The sequence below is a fragment of the Plectropomus leopardus genome, chromosome 9, assembly GCF_008729295.1.
Source record: "Plectropomus leopardus isolate mb chromosome 9, YSFRI_Pleo_2.0, whole genome shotgun sequence".
Classification (NCBI taxonomy): Eukaryota; Metazoa; Chordata; class Actinopteri; order Perciformes; family Serranidae; genus Plectropomus; species Plectropomus leopardus.
In genome coordinates, this window is record NC_056471.1 from 10,085,643 (window position 1) to 10,106,318 (window position 20,676).

The 20,676-nt window shown below is 42.1% G+C and overlaps 1 protein-coding gene across 1 annotated transcript in view; it reads right to left on the reverse strand.

The window, feature by feature from the left end:
- Window positions 1-20,676, reverse strand: part of tenm2a (teneurin transmembrane protein 2a) — a 185,447-nt gene that overhangs the window by 19,854 nt on the left and 144,917 nt on the right. Inside the window, 10 exon segments of the mRNA XM_042493870.1 lie at window positions 1,297-1,416; window positions 3,222-3,432; window positions 3,721-3,867; window positions 9,597-9,782; window positions 11,532-11,732; window positions 13,184-13,378; window positions 13,823-13,924; window positions 17,152-17,347; window positions 18,030-18,256; window positions 19,722-19,844. Of these exon segments, the coding sequence (XP_042349804.1) occupies window positions 1,297-1,416; window positions 3,222-3,432; window positions 3,721-3,867; window positions 9,597-9,782; window positions 11,532-11,732; window positions 13,184-13,378; window positions 13,823-13,924; window positions 17,152-17,347; window positions 18,030-18,256; window positions 19,722-19,844 (1,708 nt within the window).

The window sequence follows — 20,676 nt, forward strand, 5'->3', positions numbered from 1 at the left end:
ACTTAAAAATTGAACTTCAGTGTTGTTTCAGAAGTTTCTTTGATAGCCCTGTCATTTGGCTCAAGATATTGTTTATTTGGAGTGAAACCTCTATTGTTTAAAGTATACAACCTGACCCAGAAAACTTAAAGGGGATCTATTATGATCAATTTCATACTTCATTTCATACTTGTCTTTTTCTCTAGAACATTTACATGCTTTAATAAAAAAAAGAAACTCAGTGATCCTCATGCTGTTTGTGCTGGAACACCTGTATCCACCCTGTGTCTGAAAAGCTCCTTTTTATTGCCTTTATCTAGCACCCATCCTGAAGAAGCCCAGTCTGCTCTGATTGGTCAGTGTTTCCAGGTCTTGTTCTTTGGCATCTCTGTACTGTTACTGCAACCACTTTCTGTAATGAAAACTCACCAATAAAAGCTTCTAAAGCAAAATGTTCCAGCAAGAATATGATTTAAAATTGTGCAATCTTCAACCAAGATTACATGTTTCCCTGACATTAGCATGTAGCTACATGTAGCAGTGTACTCGCAGCCAGCAAATGACTGTAATTGAGTACAGCACTCTTTTATAAAGTATCACTGATAAAAAAAGCTCTATAAACAATATGACATGTTCCAGCAGGAATATAATCCAGAATGGGGGGAAATTCACAAAACTGGCAAGTTCCATGTAGCACTGTATGCAATGTAAACACTTGCAGTGATGTGCGTGGAGCAGATGACCATATGAAATAATTCATCACCATCTGATGTCAACTTGTCTCAAAAGTAGAAAAAAATGTTGGAGCCAAAGTATTCAGAATGATCTAAAGCATGAGGCTGTTGCTCACAGGAATTACTTTTATATATGTTTTCCTCATTATTATATAACACTCTATATAAGACAGGAAATAAGGAAAAACATAGCAGGCCTTCTTTAACAATTAAGAAAAAAAGTCTTTTTTTCAGCAGTTGTTTCTAAACATTTACATACACCATAATGTGTTTATTTTGATGCACATTTTTTTCTGATGTTTTCATTTCAGTTATCATTTTTATTAACATATTTTCACTAAGGAGATTGAGTTTTGACTCTCAGTTGTGTCATTCTTGTAAATACATTTCCTATGCTCTTATTCGAAATCCCCTTTCTTTGCAATATCTAATTATCTGTGGCTGCAACAGCCTCATGGGATCATTATAGTTTTCTAATCTAATCTAATCTAATCCAATCTAATCTTATTTAATTTAATCTAATAATGCAGCCTATGTGGTGAGGTAGTTTCAGCAAAGAGTGCTGGGGAGCTGTTGTACATACATTCCGTCCTGCCGTGTCAGCGTGTATCCGTAGTGAGGGTAGTTGACAAAAGACACGTTCACCCCCACCAGAGGGGTTCCATCTGTAGTCAACACCTGACCCCGGATTAGAGATGCCAAACTGGAAGAAGACAGAAGAGACAGAGTGAGAAAGAGCAATAGTCAATCTATCAACCCAATCTTCCCAACCATCAGTCATCTGGTTTGATTAATCTCTCCATCTTTCAATCATCCAATTTGCCCATTCATTTAATGCTCTGGTCTTCAACCACTCATTAATTAGAAGCAATCAGCAAGCCCCGCCATCTAGATTAGCTCCCGTCAATCATGTAAACAAACCATGACAATGTAGATGGATATGTGCGCATGTTTGTGTATGACTGTGAGCGGCTGTGCCTTAGGGAACTGATACAGAGAGATAGAATAACATTTAAACATACAGCATCACTTTGATGAGCCATTTCCTTTGAAACATCTGATGTCGGTATGTGTAAATGTATGGAGACAAGAATCAGCACCATGGACAGCGCTTCACAGCTCTGCTAAATCTACAGGGAATCTTGGCTCGCTCTGCCTCGGCTCTGGGATTTGTTAAGGTCTTGGCTGACTCTGTGAACCATTCTCAAGTCTATTTGATATTTGTGCCATTGAATCTAAAAGTTATGGTATTTTTTCACAGCACACATTTAATCGCATAAATGTCAAACCTTCTCAGAGCATCAAAGCGGTAATATTCTCTCACATGCTATCTCACAGGCACGCATAGCAGTTTGTTTAACACTATTGGCAAACATAACAAATAAACAACATGTACATTCTTCCCCTGGATATTGGTGCTATGAATACTGATAACAACGTTTAAACAAAATTAAATAATTTTGAATTTTTGATTTAAATGTTTTTATTTATGATAAGAAAATTTCAAATTTTTTTAAAAATAGGAAGGAAAAATATAAATATGAATATTGTATAATTTGCATTTACCTTTCAATGAAAAACAGCATTAAAAACAGTTTCAACATTTTTCGATTATTTTTTTAGGAACCAAATGCATTTTTTTCTTGCCAAACTTGTCTGCTGTTTTGTAAACAAATAAAATTCTATTCAAACGTAATTTCAGCTAGCTGGGATACATGATGGGAGAAAATGAAGAAACGCATGTGATGGTAAACAAATCACACATCAATGCATATTTGAGATATGTTACGTCAACAGCTACAGAAAATACATTTGCTGTTATGTTACATTACGTGGAAGGTCTTCCAAACTTCACATAACTTTTCCAAAACCTTTAATGATTTTTATGAGGTCTGTCAGCGTTAATGCATTAATCGCAGAGCAATTAAGGTCCTACATGATAAGTTATTTCATTATTTTAAAAAAATTGAGTTAATACCCAGCCGAAACTCATGTCTTAAAGAGGCTGTACAGGGAGTTTTAAAGCTAAATAATGCTCCAAATTCAGGCTAAATTTTAGTGATGTAAAAATGGCATGGCCATTTCATAGGGGTCCTTTGACCTCTGATCTCAAGATATTTGAATGAAAATGGGTTCTATGAGTTCCCATGGGCCTCCCCTTTACAGATATGCCCAGTTTATGCTAGTCCCATTCAGTTTTTTGTTGTCATTTGATTCCTAATCAAGACAATCTGGTAAGAATAAAATAATATTGAAAAATAATTGAATTGAAAACGTGATTAAAAAAATGCAATTAATGGCAATTAACTGTTGAAATTCAACAGTTCATCAAACAGGATTTAAAGAAAATAATAATTTGACAGCCCTGATTTTTACCAATTCTATGGCTTTCCTAGGCCTGAAAAAGGTGACTTTGAAATTCCATGACTTTTCCAGGTTTTCCATGACTGTCGGAAACCTGCAAAAATGTGTAATTGCATCCTGTGTTTGTGTCTTTTCCCGTCATACCTCGAGTTGAACGGGTTTTCCCCGGGGAGGATATGGGTACTGTCCCGTCCCACGAGCATCTTGACGCGGTCGTAGAAGGAGCGGACGCGGGGTTGGGACATCGGACTCTGTTGGATGACAAGGAGAGGGTCCCGGGAGCCCCGACACAGCGGGCTGTTCTGACAGGGGCTCTGGATGCAGCAGTCTGGGTCCATGCAGTCTGTTAATCCATCTGAGTGACAGAGAAAGAGCAATGATGAAGGGAGGACTGCAAAACCCCTACTTCTTCCATTCTTGATTTAATATTTTGATAATCTTTGAGAGGGAAGTTTAATTTTGGTATTGGTAGTGAGGGCTTCTCTCATGAGACCTCTATCTTAATTCGGTTTTAATTCATTATTTCTCTCTATCATGCTTTATTCCTTTCACAAGCTACATTTTCTTACAAGAGGTATTCCTCAGTGAAGGCTGTGCTTAAAGCGGTTCCACCCCAAATTTTCTCCCGCTCCCCTTAATTCACCTCCTTCGTTGTCCTTGTTGTCAGCACAGGAGGTCTCCATGGCAACACTGCAGCCGGGGCCCCTCCAGCCCGTCTGGCATTCGCAGTGCCAACTCTGCTGTCCCATGGTGCACTGGCCGTTCCCGTTACACAAGTTAGGACAGCCGTCTGTGAGGAGAGGACAGGAGGAGAGAGGGGGAGGGAGGTGAGAAGGAAGGAAAAGGGGGAGGGAGGGATGACAGGAGAGAAGCAGGGTTGTTGGTTTCATTATCAACGATACACAGATGAACAAGCACACATTTCTTACACACACACACACACACACACACACACACACACACACACACACACACACACGTACTCATATGGTTACGATAGACCAATGAGTCTCACTCTATTTAATAACCACGTGGTAGCACACTGTAAGTATTGATTGTTGAAGAATCAATTTAATTCAGCAGGTCAATTTTCATGCACACCTTCCCATCCGTGTGTCTCTGCACCTTTGGGATGGCTGCTAACGTGTGTGTGTGTGTGTGTGTGTGTGTGTGTGTGTGTGTGTATGTGTGGACGGATCTCTTGATTCACTTACTTGATAGAGCCTGGCCCGATCATCACTCTCTCTCTCTCTCGCAGTCTCTCTCTCTCTTACTTATGATTCAGTGTAGGTAATGGGATTCTGATGGCCTGAGAGTAATGCTTTCTCATGAGAGAATGGGATTATGTTCGATGGAGTGTGTGTGTGTGCATGTGTGTGTGTATCTGTGCGGTGGCAGTCTATGAACTAATAAACCTTCACTTTAGTTTATGCAAAACGCTCTACCAGAATCCGAGGCCCTGGAGCCAAGAAAGTTCTGTAACTAGCATAGCAAGGCCACCCTCAACTCGAGAGCGACTTTAAGGCAAGGAAAAGCAGACATTTTCAGGGCGTCTGGATAAGGAAATTTGCAATTATGGAGGGCAGTACCATCTTGTCAAAGTAATATCTGCCAACTATTGGCTGCTTGTAATAGTAAAAGAAAATTTCAATGAATAGATTGACATTTGGAAAATACCATAATTTCCCTTTAGATGCTAAGACTGATGCCACTCTTATATTTATCTATTCCACATAAAGCAGGAGCTATTAATTGGTTAGCTTAGCTTGGAATAAAGACAGGAAACAAGGTAAAAAAAATCCAATGACCAACACCTTCGAAGCTCACTAATTTACATGTTATATCTTGTTTGATTAATCTGTACAAAAATGTGTGAACTGGGGGTTGTGTGTTGGACTATTTCTTGGCTGGGAGCTGTGACTTCCTTCAGGAGTCTTGTTGTCACTGTGTTGTTGCCAGGAAGCCAGCAGGGACTCTAAGAAGTTGTGCTCAGCTAATAAAAAGTCCCACCCATAACCTTCCTGTAAGGGCCCTGACACACAAAGATGGCAATTGGCTGTTGATTTCTTACAGTGTGTCTGTTTTTGGGTTGATTCAGCATGTTGAATCAGTTTCGGAGATGGCAGAGGCCGTTGGTAAACAAGTTAATTTCGTTCACACAGAAATCACTGTGACTGGCAGTTCAGTACAGTGACATAAGAGGAAAAAAGGAAGTGAGGAGAGGAAACAAATAACTAAAGACAAGAGGTGTGATTGTTTGTTTTATTGTTCCCTGGCCCACGGGAAAATATCCATTGTTCTTTCAACATAGGGTTATGTTGTAATGTGCTAACTAGCTAAATAGCTTTTTAAATCCACCTTGTCTGGTTCCGATTTATCTTTTTGAACGATATTATAGACTACCACCACCTGCTGGTATTGACAGTTATTTCCTCTAACGCAGACATGGAATGCAAAAGCTAGTAGGCTTTTGGCTGTAGTCTTTGAAGTGTGGTCAAGCGCAACTTTTTAGCCAAGACACAGATGTCGTGAGGTAACAGTCCACTTCATGTTACATTCATTGATACTTCATTGATTTGTTGTGTGTGGGCCTTAAGACTGAGGCAAGGCTAGCTCTTTGCCCTATTTCCAGTCTTTATGTTATGATAAGCTAACAGCTGCAGTTTCATATTGAAGCGACAGATATGGGTTTGGTATCAATCATCTCATGTAACTCTTGGCAAGAAAGCATGTAAGTGTATCCCTCAAATTATTCTTCCCTTAAGAATTTCCCTATATTAGAGTACTTCACTAAAATGGCTCCAAATGTCCATTAAATGCTAAAAGATAAATACTTTTGTTTCTAAAAGCTCAGACGCCATGACATTTTTGTAGTCTGTTTGATAGTTTGCATCCTCACTGAGACAATGTTGCTCATCAAAGTCTTATCCAAACGGTCCTTTAAGTCCTGGCCTGTCTTACCATTTTCCCATATCACTCTAAATCACACCTTCTCTGGCTCTAACACAAGTCTGTGTGTTTGCCACTTCATAATCTATCAGGGAGAGTGGGGAGAAAAAAAAGGCATGATGACACACAGTGACAATGTTTTCTCCAGCAGCACAAAGAGCCTCAAACAAACTTGTCACAGTGATTTCCTCTTCAATAAATGAGAGAGCGGGATGCGACACCCTTAATTCTACCCACGGGATATGGAGGCAAAGACAGGGTTGACTGATAAAACAATACGTGCATGCACGCAAAGGCACTTACTCAAAAACACACACACTCGCACACCCAGCACGACGCACCCCTCGAGATATGACCTGACATTTCCCACTCAGTAGTAGTGTGCCGACACCGAGTGAGGAAGGACAAAATAAGCCAGTAAGAGATTATGAATATGAAATGCTTTTCATTGAGTCCTGTGCAGTAGATTAATGAACATATTTTCACTCAAGTTGCACTGTAGGATTTTGCCCTCTAACAAATCGCTGCATCAATAAAACCATGCATTATGAATACAAATACTGCAATCTAAACCGTGGCAGCAGCTAAATTAACAGGCATTTCACCCCGATTGGCATTTTATCATACGTCTCAACCGCCAGGCGATGAGGGAAAGTCAACAGAGGACTTTGAGAAAGACAGTGCGCCATCTTCTTTGAACTCCTAAGCAGGGGAAGGTGGGGCACAGAGAAGCTTAACCACGTTTTTCAGCTCAACAAGAGAAATCAAATCAAAGGTTTTTATCTTTAATTATTACCATTTTCTGCATCAAGGGACTGCTCATGATGCTGTATTAACAGTCAAGCTGGAATAGATTGTCCCCAAGTATTGAGCTCGGGGAACAAAGGCAGTTAGCAGTGATTGCCTGTTAAATGGAGTTGCCATTCAAAGCAGCCAAATACTTATGAAGCACCCGGACAGGACAATCCATAGCTAGCATTGATCGGCTTGCCTGGGCAGGCCGACACGAGACTCCTCTCTCTTTAATGCCACGACCCAGTCGATACCCCCTCATACTAACTAGAATAAAGTGGGATTTCAGAAACTATTAGGTCCACCCTCCCCACTAATGTAGTTGGACTCTGATGAAATCCCCTTAAAAAGGAGAAGAAATTGCCTTGGGTTATGGGTCAGCACACACACTCTTGTGTGGTGTGCGGTTTCTGTGTGTGAGTGTCAGGGTATATGACTGGATAGAAAGAGATAGTGTGTTAAGAATCCCAGCAAGAAGTGAAAAAGAGACAAGAAAAAATGAGAACTTAGTGCTTTAAAGAAGTGAAGACTTTGCGCTAAAAAGTTTCACCATTCTCCCTATTTCCAGCTCCTCTAAAGGTCATAAAGTAAAGGTCACTGCCATAAATCCAACACCACTGCTTATAGATGGACCAGATAACTCTCCTCCACTTCCTCGGATAAACCTTGACTCACCTCCTGTTCTTAATAAGCCATCTTGGAAATTATATTGATTACTTTACCCCACATGTTCTCTGACCTGTCTCTCTGCTTCTCTTTGGCTCCATCTGTCTCTTCTTTACTCTCCCTCTCTGTCTTGCTCCCTCTTTAACCCTGCGATTTACCTTTTTCTTCAGGCTGGCTCTTCATAAAACAATGAGAGCTATTCCATTAAGCGTAGAGGGTGAGAGGACACTCTCAACGGTGCTCCAGGGACCCGTACTGTCAGACAATCTGTGCCGCTCCGTGTAACCCGACAGAGGTTCAGCTGCGGGGATATCTATTAAGCATTCTTGCTGTGTGTGTGAGACAACTCACCCTAGACCTGCACCCTCCTCTGTTTGCAGCAATGTCTTAACCTTAGCCATGATTCTGTTTATCTTTATGTGATCTGACTAAACTGTTTTTTTTTCTCTACACTTACGTTGGAGGGGATGGGTTTGATGAAAAGATAGAAAATCTGGAATTAATACTGTATGCTTGCTAAGTCACCCGCGCGCGCACACACACAAACACACGTGCACACAAAATAAATGTATTGGCCGCTCTACCATGGCGGCCACAAATACTCAAATGTAAACACACACACACTCAACAGCTCTGTATTTTTTGACACCACATTAAGGCCTCGCATCAGTGGCCTATGAAATTCACCAATTACCTCAAAAGTTCTTTACGGCTTTCATCATTTTCTCCTCGTGTGAAGTAGCTGTGTTTACGCAATACATGACCAGAATACCTGAGCAGAGATATGTGTTTGTGTTGCCAGGTCAGGAAAATATGGAAGGGGGGGGACACGCTCACACGCATGCACATCCACACATTCACAGCACAGCCCCTCAACACTGCTGATACCACACTAGGCTCTACAGTACCCCACAACACATCTAGGCTCAATGACAGCTAGCCCCCGCTGTAGCGCACTGCTAGGAAAAGGGAGTGCGCTACATGTAAGGGAGTTATCATTGAGGCTGGCACCCTAATCTATGGACAGATAGCACCACAGAGTCTACAGAGCCAAGCCAGGCCAAAACCCACAAATGCAGCAGCTAGCTTCTACCACCACAGGCTAAGAAACAAAACACCAGAGTCAGATACGGTACCTGCTTTGTCAACCATGCTCCCATGGTCTGCAGTGGGAGAAAACGTGCAAAAGGTAAGAGATGGGGAGAGTTTTTTTTTTTTTAATATATATAAATGCAAGTAACATCATGCAGAGCTGAAATGAACAACAGGCAAGCTGAGATAAGCTAACACTGACAGTGTCTGGTGCTAGTGAAGTGTGCTTTGCGCCAAGCTGAGGCCTGACAACTCTTTCATCTTGGGCTGATGCTGCAGTCAAAGCTGCCCTACATTCTGATGGGGGAAACGGGGAGATCATAAACTGTTATTCCCCTGTGCGTATATATGTGTTGGCGTGCATGTGTGCATATATGCGTTGCTCTGTGTGTGTTTTGGTGTTTGTTTGTGTGTGTATCAGATTGCAATCATATGCTTGTGGTGACAGGGAAATGAGACTTTGTGTCTCGAAGCACTGTGGGTGAATCAAAGGAATCTGGCACTCATCCATCCAAAGTGACAGTGATGTCAATATGAGACAGTGATTGACTGACATAAAAAAGGCACACTTACACACACACATACACACATACACAAAATGTGTGAGAGATATTTCTGATCACAGTGGAGTAAAGACTTTTACCTTTCATCACGTAACTTTGGTGTTTCAAAGGCCAAAGAAACTAAGACTCCTGGGGTCTGCAGTTGAGAGGCAACCCAAAAACGGCTAAAACGTGCTCTTTTGTAATCCTACCATCCCCACTTCTAAGAAGTTTGCTCTTCTCCTCTCTGTTTGCCCACCACCTACGTCACCCCCCCCCCCCCCCCCCCCCCCCTCTTCAAATTCCCCAAAGTCTCCCTTTTGCCTCCACTTCTCATTTCCAGATTCCTTTAACAAAGTGGAGGGGAGCTGCCAGTTTAGACTGACTGGGTGTTTCTGTGCACACCCACGTGTTGACACGCAGACACACGTCAAACACACACCCCCAAACGCACATGCAAATACACAGAGGCACTCACCGATGGTGCAATGCTCTCCGTTCCAGCCCTGGTGACACTGGCACTTGCCGTCCTTGCAGGTTCCATGTTTGATGCAGAGCGGATTGCACACACGCTGGTCACAGCCTGCGCCGGTCCAGCCCTCCTCACATCGACAAGCTCCACCCATACACACTCCATGGGTCCCACAGTCGACTGAGCACACCTCTGAAGGAAGAGAAAAAGATTTGGATCACAAAAAAGGTTTCAGGACTCAGAAGCTGGTGGTTTTTTTTTTACAGGTTTGTAGATTTGTTGCAAAAACCTAGTGCAGTTTTGGTGGCAAAACCTACATTTCCTGTAAACATCAACATTTATTTTGAAAACACAGTATGTATGAGATGAGCACAAATTGATACGTCATCCTTGAGAATCCAAAACTGATCCTAAAGGGGTTTCTAAAGCGTCATGGTTAGAAGCATACGGCTGCTGACCAAGTATTTGATAAGTTAAGAGTGAGAATATTTTGGCACTAGTTGTCATTGAGATGCCTTTGAAACAGTGGTGAAATAAAACCAGCATGCCTGAAAACTTTTACTTTTTAAACCTGAGTTTTAAAGTGAATATAAAACAAGCTATGCTGTTTTATTTCATCCCCAGTGACAGTGTGTAACAATGTCAAATTACCCCAGTGCAAAAAAGGCAAGTGCCCTAAGCAGCAAAACACTCAAAAACAATCAAACCTGCATTACACTAAATACAATTATCCATCTTACACCCTCAATTAAAATCAGTGATTATAGTTCTGGGAAGACAGGGTTTATTTCCTCAGCTTCCATTACAGTCACTGTTTGGGAGGCTGCGGTGTTGCAGGCAACGACAGTGCATGTGGTGAGATGTGACAATCCTGCTCGTGTGCTCAGGACCCCCGATGTGCTGGGGAATGCAGTATGTACAGATGTTTTGATACACACTTGCTGAGGGATCCTGCAGTGTGGAACAATGTTGTCTTTATTAAAGTTAAGCATTGCTTCACTCATAACAAATGCTGGAGCTTGGCTTGTGATCCTGAGATGGGGGGAGCGTTTTGAGCCTGACAGAGTGGAGGCTGCTGTCTCTCTTACAGTGGTGGCTTAACGGCTTTATTTTATTGAGATAAAGAATTGCGGAAGTTGAGTATTTTATTATAAAAGGCATTTAAATGGGAGCTCAGCTACTTTTACAAGCAATATCTATCTTGTTTTTCTACTCCATACAGAGCTGCAGCTGGGAATTTTGCACAGGAAGTGACTCTTGGCATCCTCCTTTCTGCTCTTGTCCCCCCACACAGACTTTATTAACTGTATGTGTCACTGTGCACAATGCAAACACACCTCCAACATTCATGTAGTTGTGGGCTGTGTGCGGGGGTTTGTTTAGTGTTTGTTGGTGTTGGTTGTAGGCGGTTATTCTTCGGTATTATTCTTTTGTTATTGAACCTTGTCTTTTATTTATTACAATATTTTAAATGTGTTACGTGCTGTTACTTTTACGTAAAGCCCATCGAAATGAAATGCGTCATACAAACTGAAGTGCCTTGCATTGCCCATTTTGGAATGTGAGCACTACCCCGATAATCGTAAAAAGCTGTCACAAACATACTGTCACTGAGAGAGATGATTTTATATAGCCTTGACAGTAATAACTTGTCACATTTTGTTCCTGTTTGCTCCAATTTGGCTTAGATTATATAACAGTTGCTGTTTCCTATGTCTGAGCAAGTTGTATTGTTTGTGGTTTTGCAGATTTCAGCCAAACACTATTTGAAAACCAAAGCAGTATTAAATAAAATGCAAAACTAATTAGCCATGTATCATGGGAGACCACAAAATATGGGACAATGGGTAGTCAGTAGCACTTTTCTTCTAACTATGACACCCTGAACTCCATTTTTATTCCCTATTACTGCCGCCACAGTAGCTCTGCAGGCGTACTCACCCATAGAGCAGTCAGGTCCCATCCAGTTGGGGTCACAGCTGCACAGCCCGGTGTCTGGTATGAAGGCCCCGTGGCCGTGGCACTGGTCTGGGCACTGGGCCCTGGGCAGCTCACAGTGGAGCCCTCCCCAGCCTGGCTTACAGTGACACTCCCCGTTCACACAGATGCCATTATTGGAACAAGTCGGATCCAGGCAATCCACTGCATTAAGCCAGAGATACACCGATGTGAAAAAAACAAAACGAGGAAAAAAAATGAACAAAAACACAATCTGGAAAATGTCACATCGGAGCTGAAGTTAAACACAAATTAAATATTATTAATATTTTTCTTTTAAAGAAAGAGACATGACATATTTTCATTCTTTGTGTACACAAAATGATAATGAAACAAAAGAAAATATTACCAGACATATTACTAAGGCAATTAAAGCACACAATAATGAATAGCTGAGTCTATAATTGGGGCATAGCAGCAAATGTGTTCCACTCTGAAAGAGCAGCTAGTCTCACTGACACATTATTTGGTGCAAGCGCTTGCCTGCGCGCACGAGCGTGTGTATGCATCAATGTGTCTGTGTGCGCACCGCCCTAATACATACGGGAGAATCTGACACTGTCAGTCTGCCAGGTTGACAGGCAGCTCTGAGTCCGAGCAGTGAGTGAAAACCAATTTGACAAATTACCTCCTCCCGGCAGAGAGCCCACCCACCCCTCTCTGTCCCAGTCGCTCCCACTTTCTCTCCCTCTCTCCCCTCGTCCTCTTTGTCTGACACCTCTCCCATCCCTCCTCCCCCTTCTCAGGCATGATTGACCCCATCGCACCCCTATGCACACACACATTCATAAAAGAGCGCGCTCGCACATAACCTCGGCCCTCCGTTTCTGTTTGCCTGGCAGAAACAGCGGATCACAGTTATCGATTTTCATGTCGCTGGCACTCCAGGTAAATTGTTTGAGGGACTCTGCTGTGATGAATATCAGATTTGAGACCAGAGGAGAAAGGGAAAAAAATTAGATGAGAGGAAGATAGAGAGAAAAAAAGAAGAAGAGCAGGAGAAAATGCTGACCTTGTTCCTCGGCCCTTTGTCTTGGCTTCGGTCTGTCTGTCACTCTTCTCCTTTCTTCCCTTTGTCTTTCTTTCCCTCTCCTCATCTTCACCCTGCACACACTGCGCTCTCTTTTCTCCCTCCTTTTCCAATTCTCTCTTTTTTCATACATATTCACCTCTCACCGCTGCCCTGACTCCCCCTCCATCTCTTCTCCCTCTTTTTTTCCTCTTTTTCACTTTCTATCTTTCTGACGACCGAGAATGTGGCGGCCTGATCCTTCTTTACAAGGATCAATAGAAGCAATTTCAACCCTTAATAATATCTCTGATGTGTTTGGCTGCGGTATCATACTTCATCTGTATATATGGAGAGAACGGGCACTCAGTCAGAGTGAGATTATGCCATGATGAGCTGTCTTAGAGCTTGAAGGAGTGTGTAAGTCTGTTGATGTGTGTTTGTTTTGGTGCAAACATTTACTTTTCTTTCCAAATAAATGCTCTGACTTGTCAAAATCCACAAGTGCAGGCAGGTATAAAACAGCCAACACTCGTTAAATCCATCACACATCCTTGAGGAACGCCACGCCATCAACTCCTCTCACCCTCTGCACAGCTCTGCCCTTTGTAGCCGATAGAGCACACACAGTTGCCGTCGGTGCAGGTGCCGTGGCCGCTGCAAAGAGGGTCGATGCACTGCGTGACGGGGACATCACACTCGGGTCCCTTCCAGCCACTGTAACACACACAGGAGCCCTTGTCGTATTGGCCGTTGCCACTGCACAGCACCGGGCACGCCGCTGGAGAAAAAGGGGAGAAAGGGCAGACATTAAGCCATGAAAAAAGAAATTTGAGATTCTCAAAGCAGAGAAAAGCCACGCCACCCACTCACACACACCCACACTTGCTCACCCCACCAACACTTCAGCCTTCAGGAGGGTGAATAGAGTGGTTAAGGGGCTTCGGAGTGGCAATGACATGAAGAGTAATTACAGGCAGAGGTAACTAAACTATTCATCAAAGCTGTCTATCCCAGGTGAGCACAGAGCCAGGGAGACGTTAGCTGGGGGAACTGCCATTCATCATCAGTCATCTTGTCTCGGCTCCACCTTGAGGCCACGCAGCCATCTTACTGCTCCCGAAATCCTCTCTGCTCCAAATGTGCCCGCTCGTCTAATTAGATGCTGGGAACGTCAACATTTTTTTTTTTTTTTTTAACGACAGAAGAAACACATTCGTAATACCTTTGGAGCAGTCCATGCCGTGGAATCCTGGGAAGCAATGGCACACACCAGAATTACACTCTCCGTTACCATGGCAATTGCGCGGGCACTCTTGCACTGAATCTGTGAAGAAGACAAAGTGAGACAGAGAGAGGGGAAAGAGGGGAGGGAGAGTGGGGGTGAGAGATGGCAAGCATCAAAGCATTCGATTAAATCATTGGCACCTTTCATTCTTTAAGATACTACAAATGGAGTCAAGGCGCTCGGAGTCTTGCAGTCTCACAGACATCAAAAAGCAAGTGCCCTCCTTTCAGATTCCTTGCATTCCTTTTTCATTGCATTTTTCATCGTGTGGGAAGAATGCATTTTGAATCAGACATTCCTAGAGACGCCATTAACCCGTCTACCATTTTTCTGCACCCTGTATCAAAAAATAAGAGCGCTCCACTGCTTTGCACCAAACCCTTCTCCTGCTCTTTCACTCCTCCTCTCACCTATATATTCTGGCTCTTGTTTTGGTTGTTTACTCCCCACTCCGGCTCCACTAAGGTCATGAATACTTCAGCCAGGGTTGGTTGTTTGGTGGAACTAGGCAGATTTTAGCTGTGTGCGTTTCTGGCTGTCCTCATACATGACTTCCCTCTACCTTTAAGTGCCTCTCAGGGGTGGAATGCCAATAAGTACTATCAAGTACTATACTTAAATATAAATTCAAAGTAAAGTATTTAAGGTATTTGTACTTTACTTGAGTATTATATTTCATGCCACTTTATACTTTAACTCCACTACATTTCAGATTTTTGCATAAAAAACGTGAAAAGGGTTCATAAAATACGTTTGTTATAAATTAAATTACAAGTATGCCTGCAACAATTCGTTGATAAATCAGTCGTTTTACATAAAATTAATTGCCAACTATTCTGATAAACATTTAAGCCTTTTCTTTATTTTCTTTTAATAAGTGAGTGTGGGAGGGTGTTATTTTCAAGTTGTTTATATTTTTTAGTGTTTGGATGTCTTTTTTAGGAAGTATATGAGTGTTTTTTCTTTTTTAATAATAAAAAAATTCTATAATTTTGAGGGGTTTTACTTTTTTGTTTCTAAATAAATTTGATTTCGGCTTTGGGTATGTGTTTTGTTTTTTTCTTCTTATATTTATAATTTGGGGATTAGGTTTTTTTTGTCTATTTTTTAAAAATAATTTTCAGTTTTTTGGGCCTGTTCTTTTTCTTTTAGGTGTTTTTTGAAGATTTTTCTGCATTGGGCACTTTTTCTTTTCAGAATATTTTCACAGGGTGGTATTAGTAAGTAACTTAACTTAAGTAAAGGATCTGAATACTTCTTTCACCACTGGTGCCTCTTAACCCACTTACAAGAGAAGAGCAGTTTGGTGGGAAGAAACAAGGTCGATGCTAATGATAAGGAGGCATTTTGGACTTTTATCCTTCTCTTCCTCCTTTGCCCCGGCTTTTTCCAGCTTCCACTCTTCTTACACAAAGCATGACTCAGCCCATCCGCACTGCCTTCCTCTCCAACACTTCCTCCCTCTTTCTCTGTCCTCAGCCATTTCCCCCCCAAAATCTAAGCCCCGTGTCTCCCTCTTACCCTAATGCCACCCTCTCTTTCACTCCCCCTCTTCAGCTTCTCCTTCACTCCACTTCATTCCATTCTGGTTTTGCCCCCACCATTATGTCTCTCCTCCAGCTCCCCCTCTCACTACTCACTCTAGTTCTGCCCTCGCCGCCTCTGCCTCTCCCTCTCTCCACTCCTCCTACTGCTGAAAGCACTACCGCCAGATATTGACAGTGAAGGATTCTTTCACTCGGCTTGACTCTTTCTATCCGTCCCCCCCTGTTCTCACACTCATGCCTCCAACAAAATTGAAATGATTTGGGGCGCTGTTTCAGGTCCTAAAAACATCCGTTATACAGGGTGGTATTTTTTATTTAGATGCATTTTTATCCTTTTCACACATGCTCAAACACCATGGAAGTGATACTACAGTCTCGGATATAATAAGTTGTTTTGTTTTTGAATGCATACTGTCAATTTGTCCTACTACGTTTTGGCAAACAATTTTTTTAACTCACTAAGTGGTCCTGCCTACTTAACAGTGTTGGGATGGTTGTGTTGCTAGTGGCAACATTGTGCACATGCTGCTGCAAGTGATTTTGCACCCTGGGAATGTGTAAAGTCTTTGACAAATTGGGGAATAAATCTGACTAAAATGCTGCCATGTCCGCCTTAAAGGGGAAGTCCAGCAATTTAACACTTCAAATTTTTGCTGGTCTGGGAGCCCAGATGGCCACAAACATCATTAGACGTTGATATTTGGTTGAATTTAAAATGTAATGCTGGGTGATCAAAATTCAGTGTCAGAAAACACCTAATGCCAACTTCAATTTGATTTAGAATACTGACGCCAAATGACGGAGTTGAGTTGTTAAGTAACCAAAACCAGTGCCAAATATATCATGCCAATGCCATCTTTATGTAGAATAACAACATTGAGCTGTGACTTTGGAGACCAAAATCCAACATCTGCAAAACGTCATAATGTTGATGCCCATAAAATGTAAAAATTCCAACATCATCAGACATTTAATCCTTTGAACCCTGAGTAAATTGGCTTGATTTCTTTTGAAAACATGGAAAAAAAGAAAGAAGCTATTCTGCAAATTCCAAGAAACTGGAAGATTTGGAAAATTATGTTTAAAATTACAAGGGTGAAATGACCAAAAAAGGGATATTTATAATTCGCAAATTATGAATTTAAAATTAGAATTTGATAATTATTTTACGCACATTTTAGATCATATCCTTGTCCTAAAGTTGCTCATTGCCTTTTATCTATGGTTTTGAAAGAATTCAAGTTAATTTCAATCAGGTTTCAAAAGGGTTAAAATATTGCCAACCCAATTTTCTTTAACCAGTATTTGACGACTCTCAAGCGTAAGAGTCAAACGTCTTTCTGACAAGGTTGAAACCTCTTTGGAATTTTCTCAAAACTGTCAGCAGTCAAGTTGCATTTTAGGTTACATAGGGACCAGGTTTGATGACAAAGAAGAATATGTAAAATTTAAAAAAAGGTTATTTTTATTCTTAAAACAAAACAAAACAAATAAAAAAAACTATCCATTTTGAGTCCAACAATGTTTTGCCGTAAGAGTTAAATGCTAAATTGGTGGAGTGCTCTTTTAAATCAGTGTCACTGGTAACAGATAGGCTTGTCTCCCTCTTCTTTCCATCTCCTAAATGCTGGTGCTTAATCTCATTTACCTCCCAGCCTCCCTCTCCCTCCTCCCCCTCATACCCCTCCGTCACCCACAACTCCAAATGCTCCGTCTCACCCATGACGTTTGTGCTGAAGGAAACCGTCTCTCTCTCCCGGCCGTCGTTGTAGAAGGCCAGGTGCCAGGCACCGGCGTCCAGGTACTGGACAAACACCGCCTCATTGAGGACCACAGTTTGGATGCTCCTCCTCTCCCGCGGAGACTCGACCACACTCCATTTCTCCTTCCCGTCCAGGCGCTCCATATAGTCATACTGCAGGAGAGAGAAAGAGTGGGGTTGAACAGAGGTGAGAATGCAAGTATGAAATCTATGATTCAGCTATGAAGTGCTGCGGTGGCACTTTTTTAGACTTTGAAAAATGAACAAAAGTTGTATATGCAGGAAGATTAAAAGATGGGGGAAGTAAGCGTGGCTGGAGATTGCCAAGGATGCATGAAACATGCAACAGACAGATTGATCTGTGAGGACTGTCATTCTCTTTGGGCTCCTGGAAAGACTGCAGAAAGTGTTTTTTTGTTTTTTCTTTTCACTGCTGCACAGGAGCCACAGTTTTCTGCTCTTTCCAGCTAAAGTCAGGTCAGGCAGTGAGACGCTTATCCAGATGCAATTATCCCATTCTACAAATCAAATCTGCTGTTAATTGAGTAGTTTCTAATTAATAAGAGGCAGTAAAAGTTACATTACTGTGAAATTTAATTAAGTGTAAATCTTACACTAAATGAGTTTTTTCAAACAACTATTATAATGAATCACAAATTAATTTTAAGACGTCCCATGACACAAGCAAGTTTTTCTTAATGCATTCTCCATTTTAGCTGATCAATATGAAGATAATGTGTTCCTAATGAATAAAATTATAATTCTGTGATTAGCCTATTACCCTAAAGGTGTAGAGGGTGTAAATTCTTGCTTGCACTCTGTGCCAGGTTTTTACCTGTGCATGTGAAGGAGGCAGACCCTTGCGGATGTACACTCCGAACAGGGCGTCCTTGCCGAGGGAGATATTGAACTTGAGGAATTGGGGTTGGCCGAGGTGGAGCAGGGACCTCCAAAACACTCCTGGAGGGACTTCTTGGGTCACTCGCCTCCCGACCTCGAGGCTGCCCGTGTCTATGCTGCTGTTCCGGCCTGCCCACGGACCTGGAGCGAGGGGAAAAGAAACTGCATAATCTGTGATTATAGGCATCGATTGTGAGAGTCAATAGTTAATCATCACAGTTTACAGGAAATGAGCTGCTATAAAAATTCATGGCCATTGAACAGTAGAGGACGAGCACCATTAGCTTTGCAAACTGTGCGCCCAAAGTTTATGTTAAAATGAGTGTTGTCGCATGAGACAGTGGGATGCAAAACGATGCCTTTGTGTTGGAGCCTGCAAGACTGTGGACTTTGTTGTGTGGGCTAAAATGAGAGAGGGCTGATAGAACTGCAGGGCAGAGCTACCAAGCAGACGTGCAAACAGGAGCGCCCGCAGAAACACACAGCATCCTGCAATCAGGTCAGTCATCTAACAGCAGAGTGTTGGGGCCCAGACAGAAAAAGACTGAGTGTGTATGTTTGTGTGCAGAATAGCGAAGAAATAAAAGTAACAATGAGAAGAACAACAGCAGCATCTGGCCTAGACGGCTGGGGAACACAACACAACAGTCCTCTCATTAATACAGAATACAGACACAGAGCAGCAGCCCACACGTACCTATAGTACATGCTGTGTGTGTTACAGAGCGAGATCGAGCGAGTGAAAGAAGAATAGATAGAGAGCCGCATGGGGGCCTTAAAAGAGAGGAGGGAGGGAGGGGGGTGAGGCAGTTGGTGTTTTACCTCGCTTCTGACTGAGACGATAAACCTAGCTCGACACAACTCAGCGGAGTGGTTAAACAGCACATACTGATAGCACAGCTAGTACTGTTGCATGAATTATGAAAATATTAGAGCTGGTTTGAGCCTGTTCTGGTGCGGGGGAAAATCTATTGGACCCATTTTAGTAAGTTACTCACAGCAGACACGGCATTGAAAAGCCTCAAAGAATAGAACTGGTCCTATTCTGTTTTTTTTTGTGTGTGTTTTTTTTTCAACAAATACGATAATGTCCTTTAGCACTTTCTGATTTTCCTACCCTGGCTGTGGCACTTAGCCCAAATCCAATTTGTTCCTACTGATGACATAAATCTTTGAAAATATATAAAAAAAATATTGCTTTATTTTGGGAGGAAATACTGCATTTGTTGGGGACTATTTTCTGCTGCAGATGAATACACATTTGGCATGCTGGTGAGAATTTGTAGCACCAGGACTCTGTATGTGGTATTCAGAGCAAACTACGGTGCACATGTTCTTCATAATAAAAGAACGTTACCTGACATGTTTTGGATAACAATAGAGCTCTATAGCAAAGAGGGACAAGCTGATTCATGTTTTGGATGCACTGGCAATACTTCTTAGTAGGTTAATTTATTGTGTCTTTTCATGGGATTTGGTGACAATAATAATTTAAAAAAAAAAGAATATCATCAGACTTCTCCTATCGAGAGTAGGTTGTAAAGCCTTCCAGATCTGAGTTTTGCCTTGAACTCTACATGCAGTGTGTCAGTTCTTATGTGGGGGTCGTGTGTGCTGTAGTTCATACCTCTGCCTCCAGAGGGCAGCGTGGCCACGTCACTGTTGACAGGCAAACCAGCTCCCAGTCCGTTGTTTAACACAGGGCCGTCGGATGGCTTCAGCTGCCATGTCAAACCCAGCAAGTTGATCGCTGCACACAAAGGGGCGGAAAGAAAGAGAGAAAAGAGGAGGCAGGGAGAGAGTGTGAGGACATATGACTTGAACGGTGGATTGTCTACAAGCCTGGTATAAAAAAAGCTTCACTTGAAAGCTCATCAAGCCACAGAAATACAGGAGGGGCCAAACCTCCAAGTCTGATCTGTCATTTATATGGCAACCCGTGCAGCTTTCACAGAACGCCGTTTTTTTTTGTATATCAATCAAAAAACGCTGTTAACAAAGTGGAAACCTACAGCACGAGAACTGTCTTACAAAACAGACAATTAAAAAACCCTAAAGATCTCTCTTTCTTTTTTTCCGCTTTCTTTACCCCTAACCTCTCGCAATCTTCTTTCAACCTGACAGCGTCTCCTGCTTTTATTTGGAAGCCTTTACACCATCTTGCGGAGAGCAAGTGACAGATTGCTCTCTGAAGAGATCACTCTATGACTCTCCTTTCCCTTCTCCTCTTCTTTTGTCCTCTGTTGTGTTATTGTTTGCTGGTGGTATAAGACTGCTCGAGTGTGTTCGCTCCTCACTTTGTCAGCTCTTTACTCTCCCCGTGTCTCTTCCCTCCTTAGCCTGCTGCCAAGCGGCGCCTCCCCCCTCAAAAAACTATACAGAAAAGAGAGGAACCAGAACAGAAAGGAGGTAGTCATTTTCCAGTACACAAAGTATACGTTTGGTGTTTTTGGTAAGCGGTGTGTGTCTGGGCGTTGTAAATGTTGGGTTTAAACTCTTGGGTAGGGCAGATATTGGGTCGATATTGTATATTGTACATGTTTCTCTTTCAGGTTTTACAGTAAAGTCATGTAATTTTCTAA